The 23,911-nt window shown below is 45.6% G+C and overlaps 3 protein-coding genes across 29 annotated transcripts in view; 1 reads left to right on the top strand and 2 right to left on the bottom strand.

The window, feature by feature from the left end:
- The window catches only part of LOC125721112 (pantothenate kinase 3-like), a 341,923-nt gene that overhangs the window by 176,745 nt on the left and 141,267 nt on the right, over positions 1 to 23,911 (top strand). The gene's annotated exons all lie outside the window — the stretch shown is intronic.
- Positions 1 to 23,911, bottom strand: part of LOC125721116 (pantothenate kinase 3-like) — a 355,646-nt gene that overhangs the window by 223,978 nt on the left and 107,757 nt on the right. The window lies entirely within an intron of this gene.
- On the bottom strand, positions 10,869 to 11,958 carry LOC125721077 (uncharacterized protein C18orf19 homolog A-like). The gene is made up of 3 exons (XM_048997015.1): positions 11,630 to 11,958; positions 11,151 to 11,262; positions 10,869 to 11,039 (listed from the first exon to the last, which is right to left on the bottom strand). The coding sequence occupies exons 1-3, from the start codon at positions 11,956 to 11,958 to the stop codon at positions 10,869 to 10,871; spliced, it is 612 nt and encodes a 203-aa protein (XP_048852972.1).

Raw genomic sequence — 23,911 nt, 5'->3', positions numbered from 1 at the left:
GGGGTCCTCCATCACGTCGGGCTGGCTAAGCCAATAGTGGGTCTCATGCAGCAGACCGAGCCGTTCGTTCGTGGTCTGCCGCTCTGCCTCTTTGGTTAGTTCTGTCATTCTGTCACGCGACGTGTGTGCAGGTAAGGCTCACGGACAGGCAGGCAGGCAAGGAAGCAGGCAAGACAGGCAAGGTACGGGGAAAACGGGGATTTAATAATACTACGGGGAGCAGGAAACATCAGACGCCAACTAACATCAATGACAGACAATGGGAACAGGTCAGACCAGGACTTAAATACACAGGACTTAATCAAAATAACTAGACACAGCTGGGTACAATAGGGAACGAACACGTGGGTAAGCAGGGGGGCGTAGCACACACGAGGAGCGGACGGGCCGGGCATCACAGAAGGATCCAATGTATACAGTATATAGATGCGATTGGCCAGCCGAGGGGCATTCCAGAGAAATATAAGGCGAGAAGTGAGATAGCTGCTGATTTCGAATGAATATTTATTTGGCCTACTCCTAACAAAAATGTGGAATGGATAAATTATTTGTACTATAATCAGCAGAGGTTTACCAACTATACTCAGGAGGCACTCGCATCTCTGGGGGAGCAGCTTCAGGCCACCAGTCTGATGACCTGTCAGAACAGGATGGCCCTGGATTGGCTCCTGGCAGAAAAAGGGGGAGTGTGTGTGCTGTTTGGGGATCAGTGCTGTACGTTTATTCCTAATAATACAGCCCCGGATGGTTCCTTTACTGAGGCTATGAGAAAGTTGCAGGGGTTACAGGATGAGATGGCAAGTAATGCAGGACAACATGACGGGTTGTTTGACTGGTGGTATGATATGTGGGGAAATTGGCAGCAAGCCCTTATGAAAGCACTCTGTGTGGGTGCTGTGCTCATTTTTGCTCTGCTACTAATCTTTTGTTGTGTAGTTCCTCTTGTTCGCTCCCTAGTGGGGAGAGCACTGTCCCGGCAGGTGACTATAGCTGCAATGTCTAGAGTGGTAGGAGGACCGTTTGGAGCGGCATCCTCCTGGACCAACACGGAAACGGATGGCGACATAGACACCTTGGATGCAGTCCTGTCCATAGCTGAAGTTCGGCCGTTCTGTGTGTGAATACCTGCAGCATGCCTGCCTCCCACGACATCTGGGATTTTTTTCTGATTAGGACAGACTGTCCGTTATAATTGTCTGCAATGTTATTAGTTAACCTTTTACTTATCTTTGTATTACATATATCTGTTTTTGTATTGGGTTTGTAATAGATTTTGTAGTCCTGCTGTATATGCAATATATCCAGGGGAGGTCATTGTATGGCGATCCTCCCCTCCCTTCCTGATGTACCCCCTGTGCTGCTGTTGGTTGATTCTCAGTGTTAGTAGTTTGTGAGCCATGCCTGCCATGGACCCCGAAGGGGGGCCGTGCCTGTGGCGGACTGGGAGTGGAATTTCCCTAGGCTGGATGGACAGGATTATGTGTGGGACTCCTTGGAGTCACAAAGGGGGGAAATATATGGAATATTATTTAGCACTATATAACGTAGAATACAAGTATTATGATATTATTAAAAAGTATGCCAAATATCCATGGTGTAATCATTACAATGTAATCAACTGAGTATCTATTTGCACCTTTTGTTAGTCTGAGTTTCTGTTAGCTACTTTATGTTAGTCCTGAACCTATGAATATTCACTTTTATTAACGTATATTTTAACACTATGTTAAAGGACAAATACACTGCGTTCCAAATTATTATGCAAAAAGTGTTTAGGAGTGATAAGGTAAGATTTTTTTTGTTTGTCAGTTGAACTCATGGATGGTGATATGTGTCGGAGCTCTTTATATCACTGAAAGCAGTTGCAGACACCTGTGCTAATTAGTTTGGCAGGTGTGTCCAATTAAAGGCAACACTACTTAAGAAGGCTGTCCCACATTATTAAGCAGCCTACATTTTCAACCAAAATGGGAAAGAAAAAGGACCTGTCGGCTGCTGAGAAGCAACAAATTGTTGAGTGTTTAGGTCAAGGCATGACAACAATCAACATTGCCAAGACATTTCATCGCGATCATCGCACAATCAAGAAGTATGTAGCTGATTCAGAGCACACACGTGTGTGTGCTGATAAGGGAAAAGAGCAGCTGCAAAAATGCCTTGTCTTAGCAGCAGACAAGTTTTTGAAGCTGCTGGTGCCTCCAACGTGCCCCGAACAACAAGATGCAGGGTCCTCCAGAGGTTTGCAGCTGTGCGTAAGCCATCCTTTCTACCTCCCCTATCCACTGCACACAAGCAGAAACGGCTTCAGTGGGCCAAACAATACATGAAGACTGACTTCAAAACTGTTTTGTTCACCGATGAGTGCCATGCAACCCTCGATGGTCCAGATGGATGGAGTGGTGGATGGCTGGTTGATGGCCACCCCATGCAAACAAGGCTACGGCGCCAACAAGGAGGAGGTGGAGTAATGTTTTGGGCTGGAATCATGGGGAGAGAGATTGTCGGCCCCTTTAGGATCCCTGACGGGGTAAAAATGACATCCATAAAGTATGTGGAGTTTCTCAAAGCGCAGTTCCTGCCATGGTTCAAAAAGAAGAACCGTGCATTCCGCAGCAAGATCATTTTCATGCATGATAATGCACCGTCTCATGCTGCAAAGAACACATCTGCATCTCTGGCTGCTATGGGCATAAAAGGGGACAAACTTATGGCGTGGCCCTCATCCTCCCCTGACCTCAACCCTATTGTGAACCTCTGGAGCATCATCAAAAGGAGGGTCTATGATGGTGGGAGGCAGTTCACATCTAAGCAACAGCTCTGGGAGGCTATTCTGTCCTCATGCAAACCAATTGAAGCAGATACCATCCAAAACCTGACAAATTCAATGGATGGGAGAGTTCAGAAGCTCCTTTCTAACAAGGGGTCCTATGTGTAAATGCAACATCACCTATAATAAAGTTTTGACTTGAATACTGTTTGATTTCAGTTTGTAATAACCTGCTAATGCTTATAATTTCACAACTGACCATTTTTTGTTCTTTATAAAAATGAAAAGTTTGGAAACTCTGTTGTGCATTTGGAACATGCATTTGAGTGCATTTTGAGTGTTTTATTTTTTAAAAATATACTGTTATCGTTGGGCAGTTTGTTCAAAAACCTTTCAATTGTACTCTAATAGTTGATGACTGGAAAATTACAATGACTGCAATTCATATAGGTAATTTGGAAAATTTAAGAAAAACATGTTTTGCATAATAATTTGGAACGCAATGTATATTATCAACCTTTTAGTTAGACAATGTGTAAAAGGCTGAAACTGCCAAGGTTTACTACTGAAGGAAGGGATTCGCCTGAGTTCATCAGAAGTTCACGGCTGAGCATTTTTAAAAAACCAAGTGGAGCTGCTCACGCCACCATTATGTTCAGCCGAGAGACAAAACGGTAAAAGAAATGATGGACAAATTTATCACCTAGGGGTGTGGATTAAGGGAAAAAACAATTATTGTGAATGGCTGAAGGAATGATGATGCTTAAGTGACGAGATATTGTTAAATGATAAGAACTTGTATAAAAATTGGTGTAAAACAGTACTGGACACACTTTTACGTGTCCGGCCTTGATTGTAACTTCATTGTTGCAATAAAGACTGAATTTTGGATACTGCACAAGCGGACCTCTGACTTCTGATTTGGCGGGGAAGGAGAAAAAAAACCACGACAGAATTTTCCTGTGGACTCTCCTTTTGGATTTCGCTAGATTACCCTTACTGGACTGGTTGCTCTGGATTTACCTGCTCTCCCGGTGAGTTGCCCTGTTTTGACTGTTATCTTTTGTCTGCCTGTTTGATTTTGCTTATTTGTTCAGTAAATGCCCCGTTTGTGTTTTTATGGATGTGTCTGTGTGGTAGAAAAATTTAGAAGCTAATACTTAGAATAAAAGTCGGACCTCTCAGTTTGATGAGGTAAAGGAAAATCTCTTTTATTTCAGCAACTCAGCAAAGCGCTCTCATCACACTCTGGCATTCGGTACCAAGATCTTTTTTAGCTCTCCGAGCAACCAGTTGATATACAATAACTCCCACTTAACAGTAAGGGTGTCTAAATCCTGATTGGTCACAACATACCAATGAACCAAGCTTAAACGTATAACAAACACAATTTTCGAATTCTATTGGTTCACCTTGGTGGCAAGGTAAAGTCCACCCATTCTACTCAGTCTACCAGAACATGTCTCGACTGCTAGGCTCCTACTGGAGATATGAATATAGATATTGATTACATGACATTGAATCACTGTAAATACTCAGTTGTCCTTTGATTAATGATTAACGTATTGACGTATTGTCATTGAATCACTGCCAATACATGGTTAACATATGATTAGTATGATTAACAATTACTTATACATTTGCACTACCGCATAGCTTGCTATATATTGTTTGCCACAACTATTCTATAAAGCTATAACTCGCTGTGCACCAGTTGGGGCAGCTTCGAATCTCTCCCTGCAGGTGGTTTCTCCCCCCCCTTTGTTCCGCTGTCTGCCTCTCCAAGGCCCGAGCTTTCCTCAGGGTCTGCGGAACTTACTGCAGGCAGCTATCTCGAAGCGAGCTCACACAGTATTCAAAACAATCTCTTCTTGCCTAAGGCCTAAAGACACACACAGTCCCAATATGCCAACCTCCCGGGCCTACCGATGTCCAATTTTAATTCCACATCTGTACTTGTGCACCGTTGCCTGTCCTGACAAACGGTAAAGGTGTATCATCATGATACAAACATGAGATCAGTATTTAACTTGTGTATTTCATTACTTGTTCCGTCAGTAGTTCTTTCATTAATTCACAAAGATTTACTGAATTAGCAGTTATAGTGACAAATACAGTAACTCGATTCATTAATGATGAACGAATGTGAGATTAGTATGAAGGCCTACTTAGACTTAGGTTGTGTTTAATTAATACATGAGTAATAGCATAATACTACATTTTTTATGCCCCCTCAACTAAAGTGCTTTGTTCCGTAATGCAGAGGAGGTAATCAGACTACCAGGTAATGATTACTATTTACTAGATCTCTACTAGATAGTCAACGGAAGTAATGGATTGAAACAAAACATTTTGCGTAAGACTGATTATTACCCTTCCTTATACAGTTCAAATAAGGGATTTATTCGACAGCATCGTCCTGAGTGCTGATGTTTGGGGCACAAGGTGAAGCAGGCAGTTACAGCAGTCATCTACGACACCAGATCAGGAAAAGACAAATGAAATTCATGATTTCGAGATGACTCTGATATCGACTATCGAAGTTAATTTTCTATTTATCGTATTGGCTAAGATTGTCACGCGTCACGCTGTCCCGCTGAGGTGCGTTTCCAAGCAGATGACATAAATTGCCCCAATTTACGTAGTCAGTAGCGCTATATAAGTTGAGGCACAGTTCTAGAACTCGGATATTTCATCTTCACGCCCATTTAAACCGACGTTTTCTGCAACACGGATCAATTGTGCACTGGCTAGAACTTAAATTCGACATATCTCTCTAGTCTGTCATTTGTACAGTGGAAGAGATTTTTTTGTGACAGTTCCTGCAGGCTTTTGGGTGCAAGTCAGAAAAGCAAAATGCATAAGTTCGTTCGCAACTTAACCCGGCTGCAACAAGTTTCTCTGCGACCCTTGTTTCAGGGCCTATCCCACAGCCCGGTAGCACCCGGACCCTGGACTGGGAAGGGGAGTCCTAGCCTGTGTCATGTGAGCACATCAGCAGTGGCCAGGCAGGACAATGCAGTGCGTCCACAGCAGCCCGAAAACTCAGATCCTTTCCAAGACAAGTCCATCGGGCTGGTCCAACGCTTTAAGAAAACCCTGAAGCAGTATGGGCCAGTCATGATACCTGTGCACCTGGTGACGTCCTCCATCTGGTTCGGGGCGTTTTACTATGCAGCCATGAAGTAAGTGAACCGCAGTTGTGAGGAGGACTTGGAGTCAGTGTCATAGGTTAGAGACAGCACTAGAGGTTTGCATTTGGCTTAACATCAGAGGGCAGGTGGGGCTTCTGGGTTGAGGTCTGACTGTCGTACCTTAAAAAAAGCAGCACAATAGCGATGTGATACCAAGTATGAATGGTTTTGTGTTCTGGAGAGAATGTCTCACAGAAAATAAAGTGTGTTCATGTATTGTGAGATGGGTAATATGAGTGACTTTGCCACTGGGCCCCAACCCCCAATTGCTTGAGGGACTTGCTTTCTCTCAAAAATATATCTTGTTTGGATAAGAAGCATCTGCTAAGTAAGTAAATGTTTCTGTCTTGATCTGCAGGGGTGTGAATGTGGTCCCCCTACTTGAGCACGTCGGCCTCCCAGAGAAGGTCGTCAAGCTCATGGAGGAATCCCAGAGTGGACATGCCATCACCGCCTTAACCCTATACAAGGTGAGGGTCCCAGCATGCCTGGATGGGGGCTGTTTGTAAGAAGCCCCCAGGTTCTGCGCGAGTGTTTAGGTAAGTGAGCACTTACTGATGTATTCTCTAATCTTCTTGTAGATTGCCACTCCAGCCAGGTACACTGCCACACTGGCAGGGACATCCATCGCTGTGAGATATCTGCAGAAACTTGGCTTCATGTCAACTGTGCCCCCAGCCAAGAACAACATGCAGGACAAAGTGGAAGACCCTATGGATCGTGGGTCAGGGAAAATGGATAAAACTAAATAAAGGCTGCAGCAGATCAATGCACACAAATATGTAGGCCTACTATACAATAGTAAAAAAAGACTTTTTGATAACATTTTTGTTTTTTTGTATTGCTTTAAATTAACATGACATGCCAACAAATTAACATACTGCATCTTTAATATTATGATCATAAATGCATATGATAATTAATAAGCTAATGTCCCCCCTCCCCACACACACACATCCTGGCTTTGTACCTGACAGGGCTCCCCATCTACTCTGATTCTGATTTAACCCCTGCCTGAAGTTTAAACTTTAATTGTATTGTATGCATTTAAAGTATACCTATGTCCTACTTACCTACTAAAATACAATAAAACTAATCTCTTTTCAAGGTTAACATGCATTGCACATATTGTTACAGCAAGATTGCAGAGGAGAGCCAAATTAGTAAAAATAATAATATGAAAGATTCGCATTGATAAAATACAAGACACTTCTGTCACAATATTCTTACTATGCAGGCGCTCCTCTACTTACGAACCTTTAACTTTTGAAATTTCAGACATACCAACGAAGAGGACTGTAAATCCAAATCTTGTTCGTTGGGCAACCGATTCCTCTCCGCAACATCAAAGTTTGTTCTGCACACCAATTCCACCTAGCATGCCTTCTGGCCACTACTCAGCATAGCGTCCGTACTCCCAGCATCCTAGTTCTTTGTACTTGTGTATTGGTAAGATGTGCTCTCGAGATCAAAGTTTACTTCGTTTTTGTTGTGAAATATTCTGTGCATCAATTATCCATTTTTGTTTTATGTATCATTAGTAATATGTTTTAGGGTAAGTAAACATGTATTGACTTTATATCATACTGTCATACCCCGGTCGTCCGATCCTCTCATGTATTTAAGTCTGCATTAAAGTATGTTTCTCCAGTCTGATTATTAACATCTTGATGTTGTTTTCATGTTCCTGAGTATGATTACCTGAAATTAACCCCATGTTCACCTGATTTTGCCAGCTCCTGTGCTGCTTCCCCGCGTCGAATGCGTGACAGAATGCTCAGAAATATCCTGTCACACTGACTTAAATACACAAGACTAATTAACACAACTAGAAACAGCTGATGATACGGGGAATCCACACGAGTTAGTGAGGGGGGCGTGGCACACAGGAAGATCGGCATGACCCATACTTACTTATGCATGTAGATTTGAGTACCCTTAAAATGATGTTGAATAAAGACTTATGAACATTTCAAGTTAGGAATGGCTGTTCGGAACGTATCGCGGTCGTAAGGAGAGGAGCGTCTGTATTTCCACTCAAAATCTTAGAGTAAACATAATGCAAATAAAATAGTCAGCAGTTTTAACCCAGACAAAGCAGTGGATTCTGAAAATATTCAAAATTTCAAAACATAGAACACTACAATGCACAACTTAAAAACTGAGTACAGGAATATGTATAAAAAAACTTTGTGACGTACCTCAAAGGTATAGCGGAGGTCAGTAGGGTAACTAAGGTTCAGCGCATACGAGAGCAAACAGCATAGCCACACCAAAAGCTACACTTCCAAGGTCTTCCAACACTTTGATGCCTTCAAGGACAATTCCAATTTCATCTGGTTGATCATCTGAAGCATATGTATCTGCATATCTGGCATGATATATGTTACCCTGGTACCTTGGGCGGAGCTTAATTCTCCCCCTCTGACGTCATAAGAGGAAGTGGCGTATCCTAGATTCTGATTGGTCAAGGGTTTATGTCCATATATAGTATCAATACATGCTTATGCCACGTGCAAATACACCCAGCGCATTATTAATTTAATAGCTGCAGGAACTAGTGAGCGGTATTTAGCTACGTACTTCAAAAACATTTTAAAAACTTTTAAAAAGTGCTTTCTTCTTTAAAATATTTGGGTGCTTTCTTCTTTAAAACATTTGTGTGCTTTCTTTTAAAATACGCCGCGGCGCTTACTAACAACACGCGGCTACGGGCCGGACGGACGCCCCCGCTGAACGTGTATGCACTAGCTTGCCAACATCCTAATAATAATAATTGACACCTTTATTGATCCCTGTAGGGAAATTGTCTTTATGCCTCCCACAACTTGTTCTTTTTTCGTAGAGGAAGTTGTCTGCGAAGGGCTGCCACCTGTAGCACCGCCCAGGGAGCTGGGGGTTAAGGGCCTTGCTCAAGGACCCACAGGCTGAGGCTGGGTTTGAACCTGCGACCTTCTGATTACAGGCGCACAGGCTTAGCCCACTGAGCCACACCCTGCCCCTGCTCTATGTTTTATTATACCTTAAAAACGTAACATAAAAAAGCACATTAATAAATACATGTAATGTATTTCTATTCTATTAAAGTTTAATCTCCCAAACCCCCCTATCGGCAACACGTGGCATAAGCATGTATTGATACCATATATGGACATAAACCCTTGACCAATCAGAATCTAGGATACGCCACTTCCTCTTATGACGTCAGAGGGGGAGAATTAAGCTCCGCCCAAGGTACCAGGGTAACATATATCATGCCAGATATGCAGATACATATGCTTCAGATGATCAACCAGATGAAATTGGAATTGTCCTTGAAGGCATCAAAGTGTTGGAAGACCTGGGAAATGTAGCCTTTGGTGTGGCTATGCTGTTTGCTCTCATGTATGCGCTGAACCTTAGTTACCCTGCTGACCTCCGCTATACCTTTGAGGTACGTCACAAAGTTTTTTTATACATATTCCTGTACTCAGTTTTTAAGTTGTGCATTGTAGTGTTTTATGTTTTGAAATTTTGAATATTTTCAGAATCCACTGCTTTGTCTGGGTTAAAACTGCTGACTATTTTATTTTCCTCTCTGAGTTTGCATTATGTTTACTCTAAGATTTTGAGTGGAAATACAGACGCTCCTCTCCTTACGACCGCGATACGTTCCGAACAGCCATTCCTAACTTGAAATGTTCATAAGTCTTTATTCAACATCATTTTAAGGGTACTCAAATCTACATGCATAAGTAAGTATGGGTCATGCTGATCTTCCTGTGTGCCACGCCCCCCTCACTAACTCGTGTGGATTCCCCGTATCATCAGCTGTTTCTAGTTGTGTTAATTAGTCTTGTGTATTTAAGTCAGTGTGACAGGATATTTCTGAGCATTCTGTCACGCATTCGATGCGGGGAAGCAGCACAGGAGCAGCACAGGAGCTGGCAAAATCAGGTGAATATGGGGTTTATTTCAGGTAATCATACTCAGGAACATGAAAACAACATCAAGATGTTAATGATCAGACTGGAGAAACATAATTTAATGCAGACTTAAATACACGAGAGGATCGGACGACCGGGGTATGACAGTATGATATAAAGTCAATACATGTTTACTTACCCTAAAACATATTACTAATGATACATAAAACAAAAATGGATAATTGATGCACAGAATATTTCACAACAAAAACGAAGTAAACTTTGATCTCGAGAGCACATCTTACCAATACACAAGTACAAAGAACTAGGATGCTGGGAGTACGGACGCTACGCTGAGTAGTGGCCAGAAGGCATGCTAGGCGGAATTGGTGTGCAGAACAAACTTTGATGTTGCGGAGAGGAATCGGGTGCCCAACGAACAAGATTTGGATTTACAGTCCTCTTCGTTGGTATGTCTGAAATTTCAAAAGTTAAAGGTTCGTAAGTAGAGGAGCGCCTGCATAGTAAGAATATTGCGACAGAAGTGTCTTGTATTTTATCAATGCGAATCTTTCATATTATTATTTTTACTAATTTGGCTCTCCTCTGCAATCTTGCTGTAACAATGTGTGCAATGCATGTTAACCTTGAAAAGAGATTAGTTTTATTGTATTTTAGTGGGTAAGTAGGACATAGGTATACTTTAAATGCATACAATACAATTAAAGTTTAAACTTCAGGCAGGGGTTAAATCAGAATCAGAGTAGATGGGGAGCCCTGTCAGGTACAAAGCCAGAGTGTGTGTGTGTGGGGAGGGGGGACATTAGCTTATTAATTATCATATGCATTTATAATCACAATATTAAAGATGCAGTATGTTCATTTGTTGGCATGTCATGTTAATTTAAAGCAATACAAAAAAACAAAAATGTTATCAAAAAGTCTTTTTTTACTATTGTATAGTAGGCCTACATATTTGTGTGCATTGATCTGCTGCAGCCTTTATTTAGTTTTATCCATTTTCCCTGACCCACGATCCATAGGGTCTTCCACTTTGTCCTGCATGTTGTTCTTGGCTGGGGGCACAGTTGACATGAAGCCAAGTTTCTGCAGATATCTCACAGCGATGGATGTCCCTGCCAGTGTGGCAGTGTACCTGGCTGGAGTGGCAATCTACAAGATTATTAGAGAATACATCAGTAAGTGCTCACTTACCTAAACACTCGCGCAGAACCTGGGGGCTTCTTACAAACAGCCCCCATCCAGGCATGCTGGGACCCTCACCTTGTATAGGGTTAAGGCGGTGATGGCATGTCCACTCTGGGATTCCTCCATGAGCTTGACGACCTTCTCTGGGAGGCCGACGTGCTCAAGTAGGGGGACCACATTCACACCCCTGCAGATCAAGACAGAAACATTTACTTACTTAGCAGATGCTTCTTATCCAAACAAGATATATTTTTGAGAGAAAGCAAGTCCCTCAAGCAATTGGGGGTTGGGGCCCAGTGGCAAAGTCACTCATATTACCCATCTCACAATACATGAACACACTTTATTTTCTGTGAGACATTCTCTCCAGAACACAAAACCATTCATACTTGGTATCACATCGCTATTGTGCTGCTTTTTTTAAGGTACGACAGTCAGACCTCAACCCAGAAGCCCCACCTGCCCTCTGATGTTAAGCCAAATGCAAACCTCTAGTGCTGTCTCTAACCTATGACACTGACTCCAAGTCCTCCTCACAACTGCGGTTCACTTACTTCATGGCTGCATAGTAAAACGCCCCGAACCAGATGGAGGACGTCACCAGGTGCACAGGTATCATGACTGGCCCATACTGCTTCAGGGTTTTCTTAAAGCGTTGGACCAGCCCGATGGACTTGTCTTGGAAAGGATCTGAGTTTTCGGGCTGCTGTGGACGCACTGCATTGTCCTGCCTGGCCACTGCTGATGTGCTCACATGACACAGGCTAGGACTCCCCTTCCCAGTCCAGGGTCCGGGTGCTACCGGGCTGTGGGATAGGCCCTGAAACAAGGGTCGCAGAGAAACTTGTTGCAGCCGGGTTAAGTTGCGAACGAACTTATGCATTTTGCTTTTCTGACTTGCACCCAAAAGCCTGCAGGAACTGTCACAAAAAAATCTCTTCCACTGTACAAATGACAGACTAGAGAGATATGTCGAATTTAAGTTCTAGCCAGTGCACAATTGATCCGTGTTGCAGAAAACGTCGGTTTAAATGGGCGTGAAGATGAAATATCCGAGTTCTAGAACTGTGCCTCAACTTATATAGCGCTACTGACTACGTAAATTGGGGCAATTTATGTCATCTGCTTGGAAACGCACCTCAGCGGGACAGCGTGACGCGTGACAATCTTAGCCAATACGATAAATAGAAAATTAACTTCGATAGTCGATATCAGAGTCATCTCGAAATCATGAATTTCATTTTTCTTTTCCTGATCTGGTGTCGTAGATGACTGCTGTAACTGCCTGCTTCACCTTGTGCCCCAAACATCAGCACTCAGGACGATGCTGTCGAATAAATCCCTTATTTGAACTGTATAAGGAAGGGTAATAATCAGTCTTACGCAAAATGTTTTGTTTCAATCCATTACTTCCGTTGACTATCTAGTAGATATCTAGTAAATAGTAATCATTACCTGGTAGTCTGATTACCTCCTCTGCATTACGGAACAAAGCACTTTAGTTGAGGGGGCATAAAAAATGTAGTATTATGCTATTACTCATGTATTAATTAAACACAACCTAAGTCTAAGTAGGCCTTCATACTAATCTCACATTCGTTCATCATTAATGAATCGAGTTACTGTATTTGTCACTATATCTGCTAATTCAGTAAATCTTTGTGACTAAAGAACTACTGACAGAACAAGTAATGAAACACACAAGTTAAATACTGATCTCATGTTTGTATGATGATGATACACCTTTACCGTTTGTCAGGACAGGCAACGGTGCACAAGTACAGACATCCATAAGAACACAAACGGGGCATTTACTGAACAAATAAGCAAAATCAAACTGGCAGACAAAAGATAACAGTCAAAACAGGGCAACTCGCCGGGAGAGCAGGTAAATCCAAAGCAACCAGTCCAGTAAGGGTAATCTAGCGAAATCCAAAAGGAGAGTCCACAGGAAAATTCTGTCGTGGTTTTTTTTCTCCTTCCCTGCCAAATCAGAAGTCAGAGGTCCGCTTGTGCAGTATCCAAAATTCAGTCTTTATTGCAACAATGAAGTTACAATCAAGGCCGGACACGTAAAAGTGTGTCCAGTACTGTTTTACACCAATTTTTATACAAGTTCTTATCATTTAACAATATCTCGTCACTTAAGCATCATCATTCCTTCAGCCATTCACAATAATTGTTTTTTCCCTTAATCCACACCCCTAGGTGATAAATTTGTCCATCATTTCTTTTACCGTTTGGTCTCTCGGCTGAACATAATGGTGGCGTGAGCAGCTCCACTTGGTTTTTTAAAAATGCTCAGCCGTGAACTTCTGGTGAACTCAGGCGAATCCCTTCCTTCAGTAGTAAACCTTGGCAGTTTCAGCCTTTTACACATTGTCTAACTAAAAGGTTGATAATATACATTGCGTTCCAAATTATAATGCACAACAGAGTTTCCAAACTTTTCATTTTTATAAAGAACAAAAAATGGTCAGTTGTGTAATTATAAGCAATAGCAGGTTATTACAAACTGAAATCAAACAGTATTCAAGTCAAAACTTTATTATAGGTGATGTTGCATTTACACATAGGACCCCTTGTTAGAAAGGAGCTTCTGAACTCTCCCATCCATTGAATGTGTCAGGTTTTGGATGGTATCTGCTTCAATTGGTTTGCATGAGGACAGAATAGCCTTCCAGAGCTGTTGCTTAGATGTGAACTGCCTCCCACCATCATAGACCCTCCTTTTGATGATGCTCCAGAGGTTCACAATAGGGTTGAGGTCAGGGGAGGATGAGGGCCACGCCATAAGTTTGTCCCCTTTTATGCCCATAGCAGCCAGAGATGCAGATGTGTTCTTTGCAGCATGAGACGGTGCATTATCATGCATGAAAATGATCTTGCTGCGGAATGCACGGTTCTTCTTTTTGAACCATGGCAGGAACTGCGCTTTGAGAAACTCCACATACTTTATGGATGTCATTTTTACCCCGTCAGGGATCCTAAAGGGGCCGACAATCTCTCTCCCCATGATTCCAGCCCAAAACATTACTCCACCTCCTCCTTGTTGGCGCCGTAGCCTTGTTTGTATGGGATGGCCATCAACCAGCCATCCACCATTCCATCCATCTGGACCATCGAGGGTTGCATGGCACTCATCGGTGAACAAAACAGTTTTGAAGTCAGTCTTCATGTATTGTTTGGCCCACTGAAGCCGTTTCTGCTTGTGTGCAGTGGATAGGGGAGGTCGAAAGGATGGCTTACGCACAGCTGCAAACCTCTGGAGGACCCTGCATCTTGTTGTTCGGGGCACGTTGGAGGCACCAGCAGCTTCAAAAACGTGTCTGCTGCTAAGACAAGGCATTTTTGCAGCTGTTCTTTTCCCTTATCAGCACACACACGTGTGTGCTCTGAATCAGCTACATACTTCTTGATTGTGCGATGATCGCGATGAAATGTCTTGGCAATGTTGATTGTTGTCATGCCTTGACCTAAACACTCAACAATTTGTTGCTTCTCAGCAGCCGACAGGTCCTTTTTCTTTCCCATTTTGGTTGAAAATGTAGGCTGCTTAATAATGTGGGACAGCCTTCTTAAGTAGTGTTGCCTTTAATTGGACACACCTGCCAAACTAATTAGCACAGGTGTCTGCAACTGCTTTCAGTGATATAAAGAGCTCCGACACATATCACCATCCATGAGTTCAACTGACAAACAAAAAAAATCTTACCTTATCACTCCTAAACACTTTTTGCATAATAATTTGGAACGCAGTGTATTTGTCCTTTAACATAGTGTTAAAATATACGTTAATAAAAGTGAATATTCATAGGTTCAGGACTAACATAATGTAGCTAACAGAAACTCAGACTAACAAAAGGTGCAAATAGATACTCAGTTGATTACATTGTGTTGATTACATTATAATGTTTACATTGTAATGATTACACCATGGATATTTGGCATACTTTTCAATAATATCATAATACTTGTATTCTACGTTATATAGTGCTAAATAATATTCCATATATTTCCCCCCTTTGTGACTCCAAGGAGTCCCACACATAATCCTGTCCATCCAGCCTAGGGAAATTCCACTCCCAGTCCGCCACAGGCACGGCCCCCCTTCGGGGTCCATGGCAGGCATGGCTCACAAACTACTAACACTGAGAATCAACCAACAGCAGCACAGGGGGTACATCAGGAAGGGAGGGGAGGATCGCCATACAATGACCTCCCCTGGATATATTGCATATACAGCAGGACTACAAAATCTACTACAAACCCAATACAAAAACAGATATATGTAATACAAAGATAAGTAAAAGGTTAACTAATAACATTGCAGACAATTATAACGGACAGTCTGTCCTAATCAGAAAAAATCCCAGATGTCATGGGAGGCAGGCATGCTGCAGGTCTCCTGCTCGGAGTATTCACACACGGAACGGCCGAACTTCAGCTATGGACAGGACTGCATGCTAGGTGTCTATGTCGCCATCCGTTTCCGTGTTGGTCCAGGAGGATGCCGCTCCAAACGGTCCTCCCACCACTCTAGACATTGCAGCTATAGTCACCTGCCGGGACAGTGCTCTCCCCACTAGGGAGCGAACAAGAGGAACTACACAACAAAAGATTAGTAGCAGAGCAAAAATGAGCACAGCACCCACACAGAGTGCTTTCATAAGGTCTTGCTGCCAATTTCCCCACATATCATACCACCAGTCAAACAACCCGTCATGTTGTCCTGCATTACTTGCCATCTCATCCTGTAACCCCTGCAACTTTCTCATAGCCTCAGTAAAGGAACCATCCGGGGCTGTATTATTAGGAATAAACGTACAGCACTGATCCCCAAACAGCACACACACTCCCCCTTTTTCTACCAGGAGCCAATCCAGGGCCATTGTGTTCTGACAGGTCATCAGACTGGTGGCCTGAAGCTGCTCCCCCAGAGATGTGAGTGCCTCCTGAGTATAGTTGGTAAACCTCTGCTGATTATAGTACAAATAATTTATCCATTCCACATTTTTGTTAGGAGTAGGCCAAATAAATATTCATTCGAAATCAGCAGCTATCTCACTTCTCGCCTTATATTTCTCTGGAATGCCCCTTGGCTGGCCAATCGCATCTATATACTGTATACATTGGATCCTTCTGTGATGCCCGGCCCGTCCGCTCCTCGTGTGTGCTACGCCCCCCTGCTTACCCACGTGTTCGTTCCCGATTGTACCCAGCTGTGTCTAGTTATTTTGATTAAGTCCTGTGTATTTAAGTCCTGGTCTGACCTGTTCCCATTGTCTGTCATTGATGTTAGTTGGCGTCTGATGTTTCCTGCTCCCCGTAGTATTATTAAATCCCCGTTTTCCCCGTACCTTGCCTGTCTTGCCTGCTTCCTTGCCTGCCTGCCTGTCCGTGAGCCTTACCTGCACACACGTCGCGTGACAGAATGACAGAACTAACCAAAGAGGCAGAGCGGCAGACCACGAACGAACGGCTCGGTCTGCTGCATGAGACCCACTATTGGCTTAGCCAGCCCGACGTGATGGAGGACCCCGTCGCGATGGACCTAGCCACCCATAGCTGCGACCTCCTGCTGACTATGTCCCCTGCGGGGGACGGGAAATGCCTGGAGGAAGTGCGTTCCCACCTCTACCAGCTCATCCAAAGACTGACGGTAAAGAGGTTGGGATTGGACGCACCCAGCGTTGCGGAGGTGGCTCCCCCGCCTTCCGTTCTAGCGGAGAGGGAGCAACCCTCCGCGAACACCGTGATGGCCAGGAGGAAGAAGAAAAGGAAGCCAGCGACCGCCCTCATGATCGCTCTGGGAGCATGTACGCTCCTCCCTGCTTCTCTTCCGACCAGGGAACGAGAGGACTCCCTGGCCGATCTGGAAGTCACCATCGCAGCTCAGCTCCTCGCCGCCACGGAGCTACCGCCTCCCTTGGAGCGGTATAACTTCCGGCCTGAGCGGCTGGCCAATAAGGGGGCCGGTCCTGTACGAGACGCGATTCCATGAGTGCCCCGACATCTTAAAGGGGCCGTACCCATGCTGCCCTCACGGGACCTGCCTCCAGGGCAGCCCGGGCAGCCGCCTTCGCTGCCCCCTGTGCAACCGGAACAGCCGCCTGCGCAGCCTCCTACGCAGCCTCCTGCGCAACCGGAGCAGCCGCCTCCGCTGTCCACTGCGCAGACAGCTCAACTCCCTCAGCCTGCAGCGGATCCTGCAGCGCCCCCTCCGCCTGCAGCAGCTTCCGAGGCGCCCCCTCCGCCTGCAGCAGCTCCAGCGGCGCCCCCTTCGCCTGCAGCAGCTCCAGCACCCACGCCCGAGGCACTCCCCCAGCCTGCAGCTGCAGCGCCCACGCCCGAGGTGCTCCCTCAGCCTGCAGCTCCCAGGCAGGTGCCCCCGCTGCAGCAGCCTGCAGCTCCGGTCCCTGGCCCCATTCCTAATCCCCTTTCCTTTGTGACTCCAGCTCCCGATCCCCCTCCAATCCCTTCGGCCCTAGTTCCCGAGGTAGTCCCTGAGGACTCCACCGAAGCTCCTCCCTCTTCGGAGGTGGAGGAGCTTGAGTGGGACCCCTCGGGGACCCTGCAGGTGACTCTGGTGCCCTCACCCCGGCGAGCCCGGCCTTGGCCGCGAGGCTTCCTGTCCGTGTCCCATAAGGGGAGGGGACACAGACGCCGGGCTAGGATCCCTCCCGCCCTTCCCCCTGGCTCGCCCTCCGTCGCCTGCGCTGGGGCTCGGGGGGCGCCTGCGGGTCCTGGCCCTCCCGGTCGGACGTTGCCTGCGGGTCCCCCTCCGCGGCCTCGTCGCCCAGCCTCGCTCCCCCCTCCGGTGCTTTGCATACATTGTTCTTAATGCACACCTCACATTCTGACAACCTTGCATCCACCATTGCTTGCATCTGAGGTGCCCAGAAACCTTGTCGTGTAATTTTCCGTAACACCTCCCCCCTTGCGCAATGGTCAAGACCATGCGCATCCGTTATCAAAATGTTCACCAGAGACAGAGGTGCAGCCAAAAGTCCCTCATGGTTGCAATACAGACCATTAGCATCCTTAGAGGCCCCCCTTTTTATCCACACAGAGGCCTCATAGGGGCCCGCACACTCCTGCAGGGCCACCAGATCAGAAACAGTAAGGTCCAGCTCTACAGTCACCATAGGCAAAAGATGAGCAGTCCTGACCTGGGCAGCTGCCCTGGCTGCCACATCAGCGGCCGCATTTCCTTGAATAACAAAATCACGGCCTCTGCGGTGGGCCTGACACTTAACAATAGCCAAACGCTTAGGACGCATCATTGCGTGTAGCAACTCCAAAATCTGATTATAATGCTGAATGGGGGAGCCGTCACTTTTGCGAAACCCCCTTTGCTTCCAGACTGCTCCAAACAGATGGCATACACCGTGTGCGTATGCAGAGTCTGTGTAGATTGTAACCGTCTTATGTTGTCCTCACCGGCACGCCTCAGCCAAAGCCCCTAGCTCCGCCAATTGACTGGAACATGGCTGTGCCGCTGGCCCTGAAACGAGAGTGTAAAAATCATCACCCTGTGCCTGAACTACAGCAAACCCAGCCTTCAAGGCATCCCCATCTCTCCAACATGAGCCGTCCACAAACAACACCATCTCGCTATTTTCAATGGGAGAACTCTCCAAGTCTGGTCTCAGTTTAGTGTAAACCAAAGACTCTGCCACACACTCATGTGGCTGCCCCTCATCCTCCAGGGGAATGCTGTCTGCAGGGTTTACTGTAGTGCAGCACTTTATTGTCACATTCGGGTAAGAGAGAAATGCAAAGTACGCTAGCTGCCGTGCTGGGGTCAACACAAATTTGCCTTTGTCATTAAGGTCCACCACCTTATGTGAAGTATAAATTGTCAATGGATAACCCATTGTGATGGCAGTGGCCTTTTCATAGCCTAAATAGGCAGCCACCATTCCCTGGCAACAGGGTGGGTATCCCTGAGCCACATTGTCCAGCTTCATGCTGTAGTATGCCAATGGCTGCTTCCATCTGCCAGGACACAAGTCCTGAGTCAGCAGGGCTGTCCCAAAGCTGTCCTTCCTGTTCCCGACATACAGATAAAACGGCTTGCTGTAGTCTGGGAGGCCCAGAGCAGGTGCATTCTGTAGCTCCTGCTTGATAGATTCAAATGCTACTGAGGCCTCATTTGTCCAAATTAAGGAGGCCTTCAAATTAGTGTGGCCCTCCTCTTTTATCAGTGCCCACAACGGTGCCACCTTCACAGCATAGTCCTCAATCCAGTCCATGCTGAATCCTGTCATCCCTAAAAAAGTCAGCATCTGTGACACAGTCATAGGCTACAGAGCCTTAGTGATCCCCTTTAGCTGTTCTGCTGCTATAGCTTTCCTCACGCCCCAAGTACGTAACCTGCTCTTGGCAGTACTGCAATTTGGCCTTGGACACCTTATGCCCCCCTTTCGCCAAGACCTTCAGCAACTGCACTGAGTCTTGGTGGCAGTCTGCCAGCGTTTCAGCACACAACAATAGATCATCCACATACTGTATCACTGTACTTTTTAAATTCAGTCCATCTAAGTCTGCCTTAAGCACCTGATTAAAAACATGCGGCGAATGCTTAAATCCCCGTGGCATCCTCGTGTAGGTATACTGCTGACCCCTGTAGGTGAAAGCGAACAGAAACTGTGACTGTTCTGCAAGGGGCACACTGAAAAACGCTGAACACAAATCCACAACTGTAAACCATTTTGCATTGGGGGGCACATTTGTCAACAGTGTGTGTGGATTGGGAACTTCTGCTGTCTGATCCTCCACTACCTCATTTACTGCACGCAAATCATGTACCAGCCTCCACTTTTCACCTCCTGCCTTTGGCACAGGCAAGAGGGGGGTGTTGCAGCAGCTAATGGTAGGCAACAACACCCCTGAATCCAGTAATCCCTTTATTGTTTCCCTTATACCTTCCTCGGCCTCAGGTTTCAAGGGGTACTGGTTTTTCCAGGGTGGTGTGCACCCTGGTTTAAGATAAATTTCCACTGGGCTAGCTGAATTTACTAGGCCTACATCTGTATCATGAGCAGTCCACACCTGCTCAGGCACTTCTCTTTCCATTTCCTGCCAGCATTCCTCTGTATTTTCTTTTGCATCACACTGTACTCTTATCATGCTCCACAGCCACGAATCTCTGTTGTCTAACTTCAAATCACCTACAACCTTTGCACTCCCCTGAATCCTCAACATCTTTTCTCCTGCCGCTGCCTGCACACCTTCATGCATCGTCGGCACCCAAACCACCTGCTTTGCTTGCCGCATCATTTTTCCCAGATCCAGCATGGACTGATTAAAAGCCACCGCTATGTGGGGCTCTGTGTCTGGTATGTTGTACCATTCTCCCACTATTCCCGTTTTCCGTATCGGGATGGCTACTCCCTCAGGGCCTAATATTATCCCGTCTGTTATCATGCACATCCTTTCTTTCTCCCGGCCAGGCAGAGACTCTATCAGCTGATCCTACTCACCCTTTACTTCAGGATCAAAGACTTTTCTCCATCGCAATAAACAAATATGTTTTTCCTGGTCCAATTTAACCTATTGCTATATTGTTCCTATATAAATGGGCCCCACTGTTTTAAAATTTCCCAAATTTTTCCAGTAATATCATCAATCCCATATAAACTACACTGCCCTCTATGGAACAACAAATTTCGTCGCATAAGGCTGTACTGTCCACTGAGCACCTCTACACCCCCCTCTGTACATTTTATGTCTATCTGCAGCTGACACAAAGCATCTCTGCCTAACAAATTCACTGGGGTGTGCTCTGATATTAGTATGGGCATATTTACATTTTTGTCCCCTATCTTAATCTCCACTGGAGCAGATTTTGGAATATGCTGCACTTGTCCCGAGAATCCTATGGTCCTAAACTTCTCAGCGGACTGGGGGATATGACTGGCATCTTTTAGTCCTACACAAGTGTAGGTGGCTCCGGTGTCTATCATCATTGGTATTACTTTGCCATTTATTTGAACCTGCAGCATCGGCTCAGCCTCAGACCCCTTACTCAACATTGGCATCTGAGGTCCCCCTTTAGGATTCTCTGGGCACCCCTAGAATAAACGTCCCTGGGCCCACGGGTTGATCGGACCCCGTGGTCTGTTATTCTGCAACTGCAGATTGCCACCCCTGCCTCTATTTGGCATTGGACCTACAGAGCCTCCTGGATTAACCGGGCCCATAGGGCGTCTCGGGTTCACCCCCTGAAAGGGTGGAATTGGGCGGACTCTAGTGGTGTGTCCGGGCTGGTTACAGTTCCAGCACACTAGCTGAAGTGGCCTGTTCCCCAGTGTTCCCATAGACTGGGATCATCTAATTTGTGGGAAATCAGGTGCTCTCTGGTCACCCCCCCACCTATCATATCTATTCGCTCTATTCCAATCAGGGAGAGAAGGCCAATTAGTGTTCTGAGGGGCCCCAGCGACAGGAGACTGCCGGCTGTCCACAGGCTGCCCCCGGGGGCTGGGGTCCGGAGAAACCACTGGTGCCTGGACTTTTTTCTTTTTAGCGGTCAGCTCCTCCAGCTGCATCTGATTCAGTTTCTTTGTCAGTTCCCTCTCACGCTCTTTAGCAGAGTCCTCCTCCTCTCTACACAAGTCAATAGCGTGAATCAGCTGCTCACGGTACTGCTGCTCAGGCATAGTAATAAGTCCCACAACTTGCCTTAGCCTGCTTCTCACTGGCTTAGGGAGCGCGTCCTGCAGTGCCCTCCGGTACAGACCTCTGAATGCCGGATTCTGCAGGTCCTGCTCTGTCTCAGTGCGCCACCGCTTTTCTTGAGCTTGCAGATAGGCAGCAGGGCTCTCCCCCTCCTTTATGGGCTCCACCTTCATTTCAACCACACTCAGCCGTGGAGGAAACATCGCAGCTGGTGCCAGAGGTTAGCGCGGTAACCATCAAAGGGACATGCATCATTCACAGGAGTCCCTGTCGCCACTGCCAGGCCACTGCTTCGCAGCAGTCTCTCCATTGCATCCACCCCCAAAGCGCGAGCCATAACTGCCTTTATGTCCCCTATAGCCAGGAGCCGACCCATAGTTACCTCCTCTAATGCTTTTATCTACTTTCCGGCCCATTCTGCCAGAACTGGGAGTCTGAGAAGCAGGCCCTCCAGATCCTGTCCTGCCCACGGCACATACTGTGTCTGTGCTCCTTTCACCATTAACGGAAGCATCGGAGTACCTGGTGTACCTTGGGGGGGGGGGGGGGGGGCCTTACAGCCCTCCTGCTTCTCACTACTCTATCCTCTACTCCTTCCTCACTCTCCGTTTCTATCTCCTTCTCCTGAAACTGACTCCATCCTTTAAATGGAGGGTTAGGGGTGTCCAGCAGGTGCATCAGCCCTTCTGCATCACTACCACTACTTACTCCATTCCCCACCTTTTTAGCACTTCCTTTTTTCTCAGACCCACATACCTGGCCTTCTGTTATTAGCTCATTTCCTCACAGTCCTTCTTCCACGGCCTGCCGCAGCAATGCACTCACTTCCCTGTATCCATCTAGACAACTTGCCGTTCCTTTCTGCTCCCTTCCTTCATCCTTCTGTGTCACCTCACCTTTGAATTCTACCTTCCCCTCTATTACTGGAAACTGACTCTTGTATGAAGGAGGTGGGGCTTCCACTAACGGGTACTGCCTTTGATAAGACGGTGGCCATATTCCTTCCTGCCTCATCTCTTCTTTCTCGCTTAGTGCCTTTCTCATTGCTTTCTGGTCCCTTCTCCAGGTTTCTCCCTTTACTTTAAACAACCTCAAAACCTCCAGTTCCTTATGCCTTTTCTTTTTACGCCTTTCTGTGCTCTTATTAGCCTTATGATACTTTATCAGAGTCTCCATCTCCTCACTGCTACATCCCATGTGCCCCCTTTAGGCTACTTAGTTACCAGAGCCTTTGTTCTATTCTCCCACTTTTTAGACATCTTTTCTATCTTTGTTTTAAGCAGGGGGTGCTCCCTCCCCAACTGCTGTACTGGTGTGTCTGCTGCCTTTACTGGGCCCTTCGTTTTACTGCTTTCCTCCACTCTACTGTCACGTAGGCTGTTTTCCTGTCTGATATAAAAATTAACAAATTTCCTCACAGCCAACCCGTGTTCTATTGTTTTCCTTTCTTTTCCTTAATAAGAATTTTCTCCCTGACTGAACCTACTTCACCTTAAAGTGTCACTGACTCTAAATTATTTTCTACTTACTCTTAATGTTGCACCCAATTATCTATGAGCACACATATACCAAAGCCTCCCTTCTCTCTTTTTTTCAGCCTGATTTTACGTTTGTCTGTTCACCGTGCACACGAACCTCCTCACGCTTTCTCTGTTAAACTCCCTAATTCCATGGGAAGTCATAAAACCTCTTGTCTATGACCTGTTGTTCTCTCACAAAGATGTGCTTTAATACCCTTTATCTCTAAACTTAGTCTCTATAGTCCGTAGAATCTTCTAATCACATTTGATTCAAAAACTTTATTTTGAGATTTGTCAAAATTCTAGACTCACCTACCTGCACTTCCACTACTATAAATGATTTTTTATAAAAATGCACAAATGCTCTATCCAGTCCCCTGCTTGATTGATCCCTTTTTAATTTTAGTCTCCTAAGCGGTTTTACCTCTGGGGTACTTATTTCTGCTTTATGCACCTTATCACTCAACTTATCCGTCATATGTGCTTTTTCTCTGATTTAACCCAAAATTGCATATATGACCATTTTCCCCACTTCTGCATAACAAAACCAGTCTGATCCAGCAGACCTTTAAAATCCCCACAACTTCTAATACTTAGGCTCTTTCTGGCCTTATTACTTTACCAATATTT

Source organism: Brienomyrus brachyistius, unplaced genomic scaffold (assembly GCF_023856365.1).
Source record: "Brienomyrus brachyistius isolate T26 unplaced genomic scaffold, BBRACH_0.4 scaffold32, whole genome shotgun sequence".
Taxonomy (NCBI): domain Eukaryota; kingdom Metazoa; phylum Chordata; class Actinopteri; order Osteoglossiformes; family Mormyridae; genus Brienomyrus; species Brienomyrus brachyistius.
The sequence above is the reverse complement of the archived record's forward strand: the minus strand, read 5'-3'. Positions and strand labels throughout refer to the sequence as shown.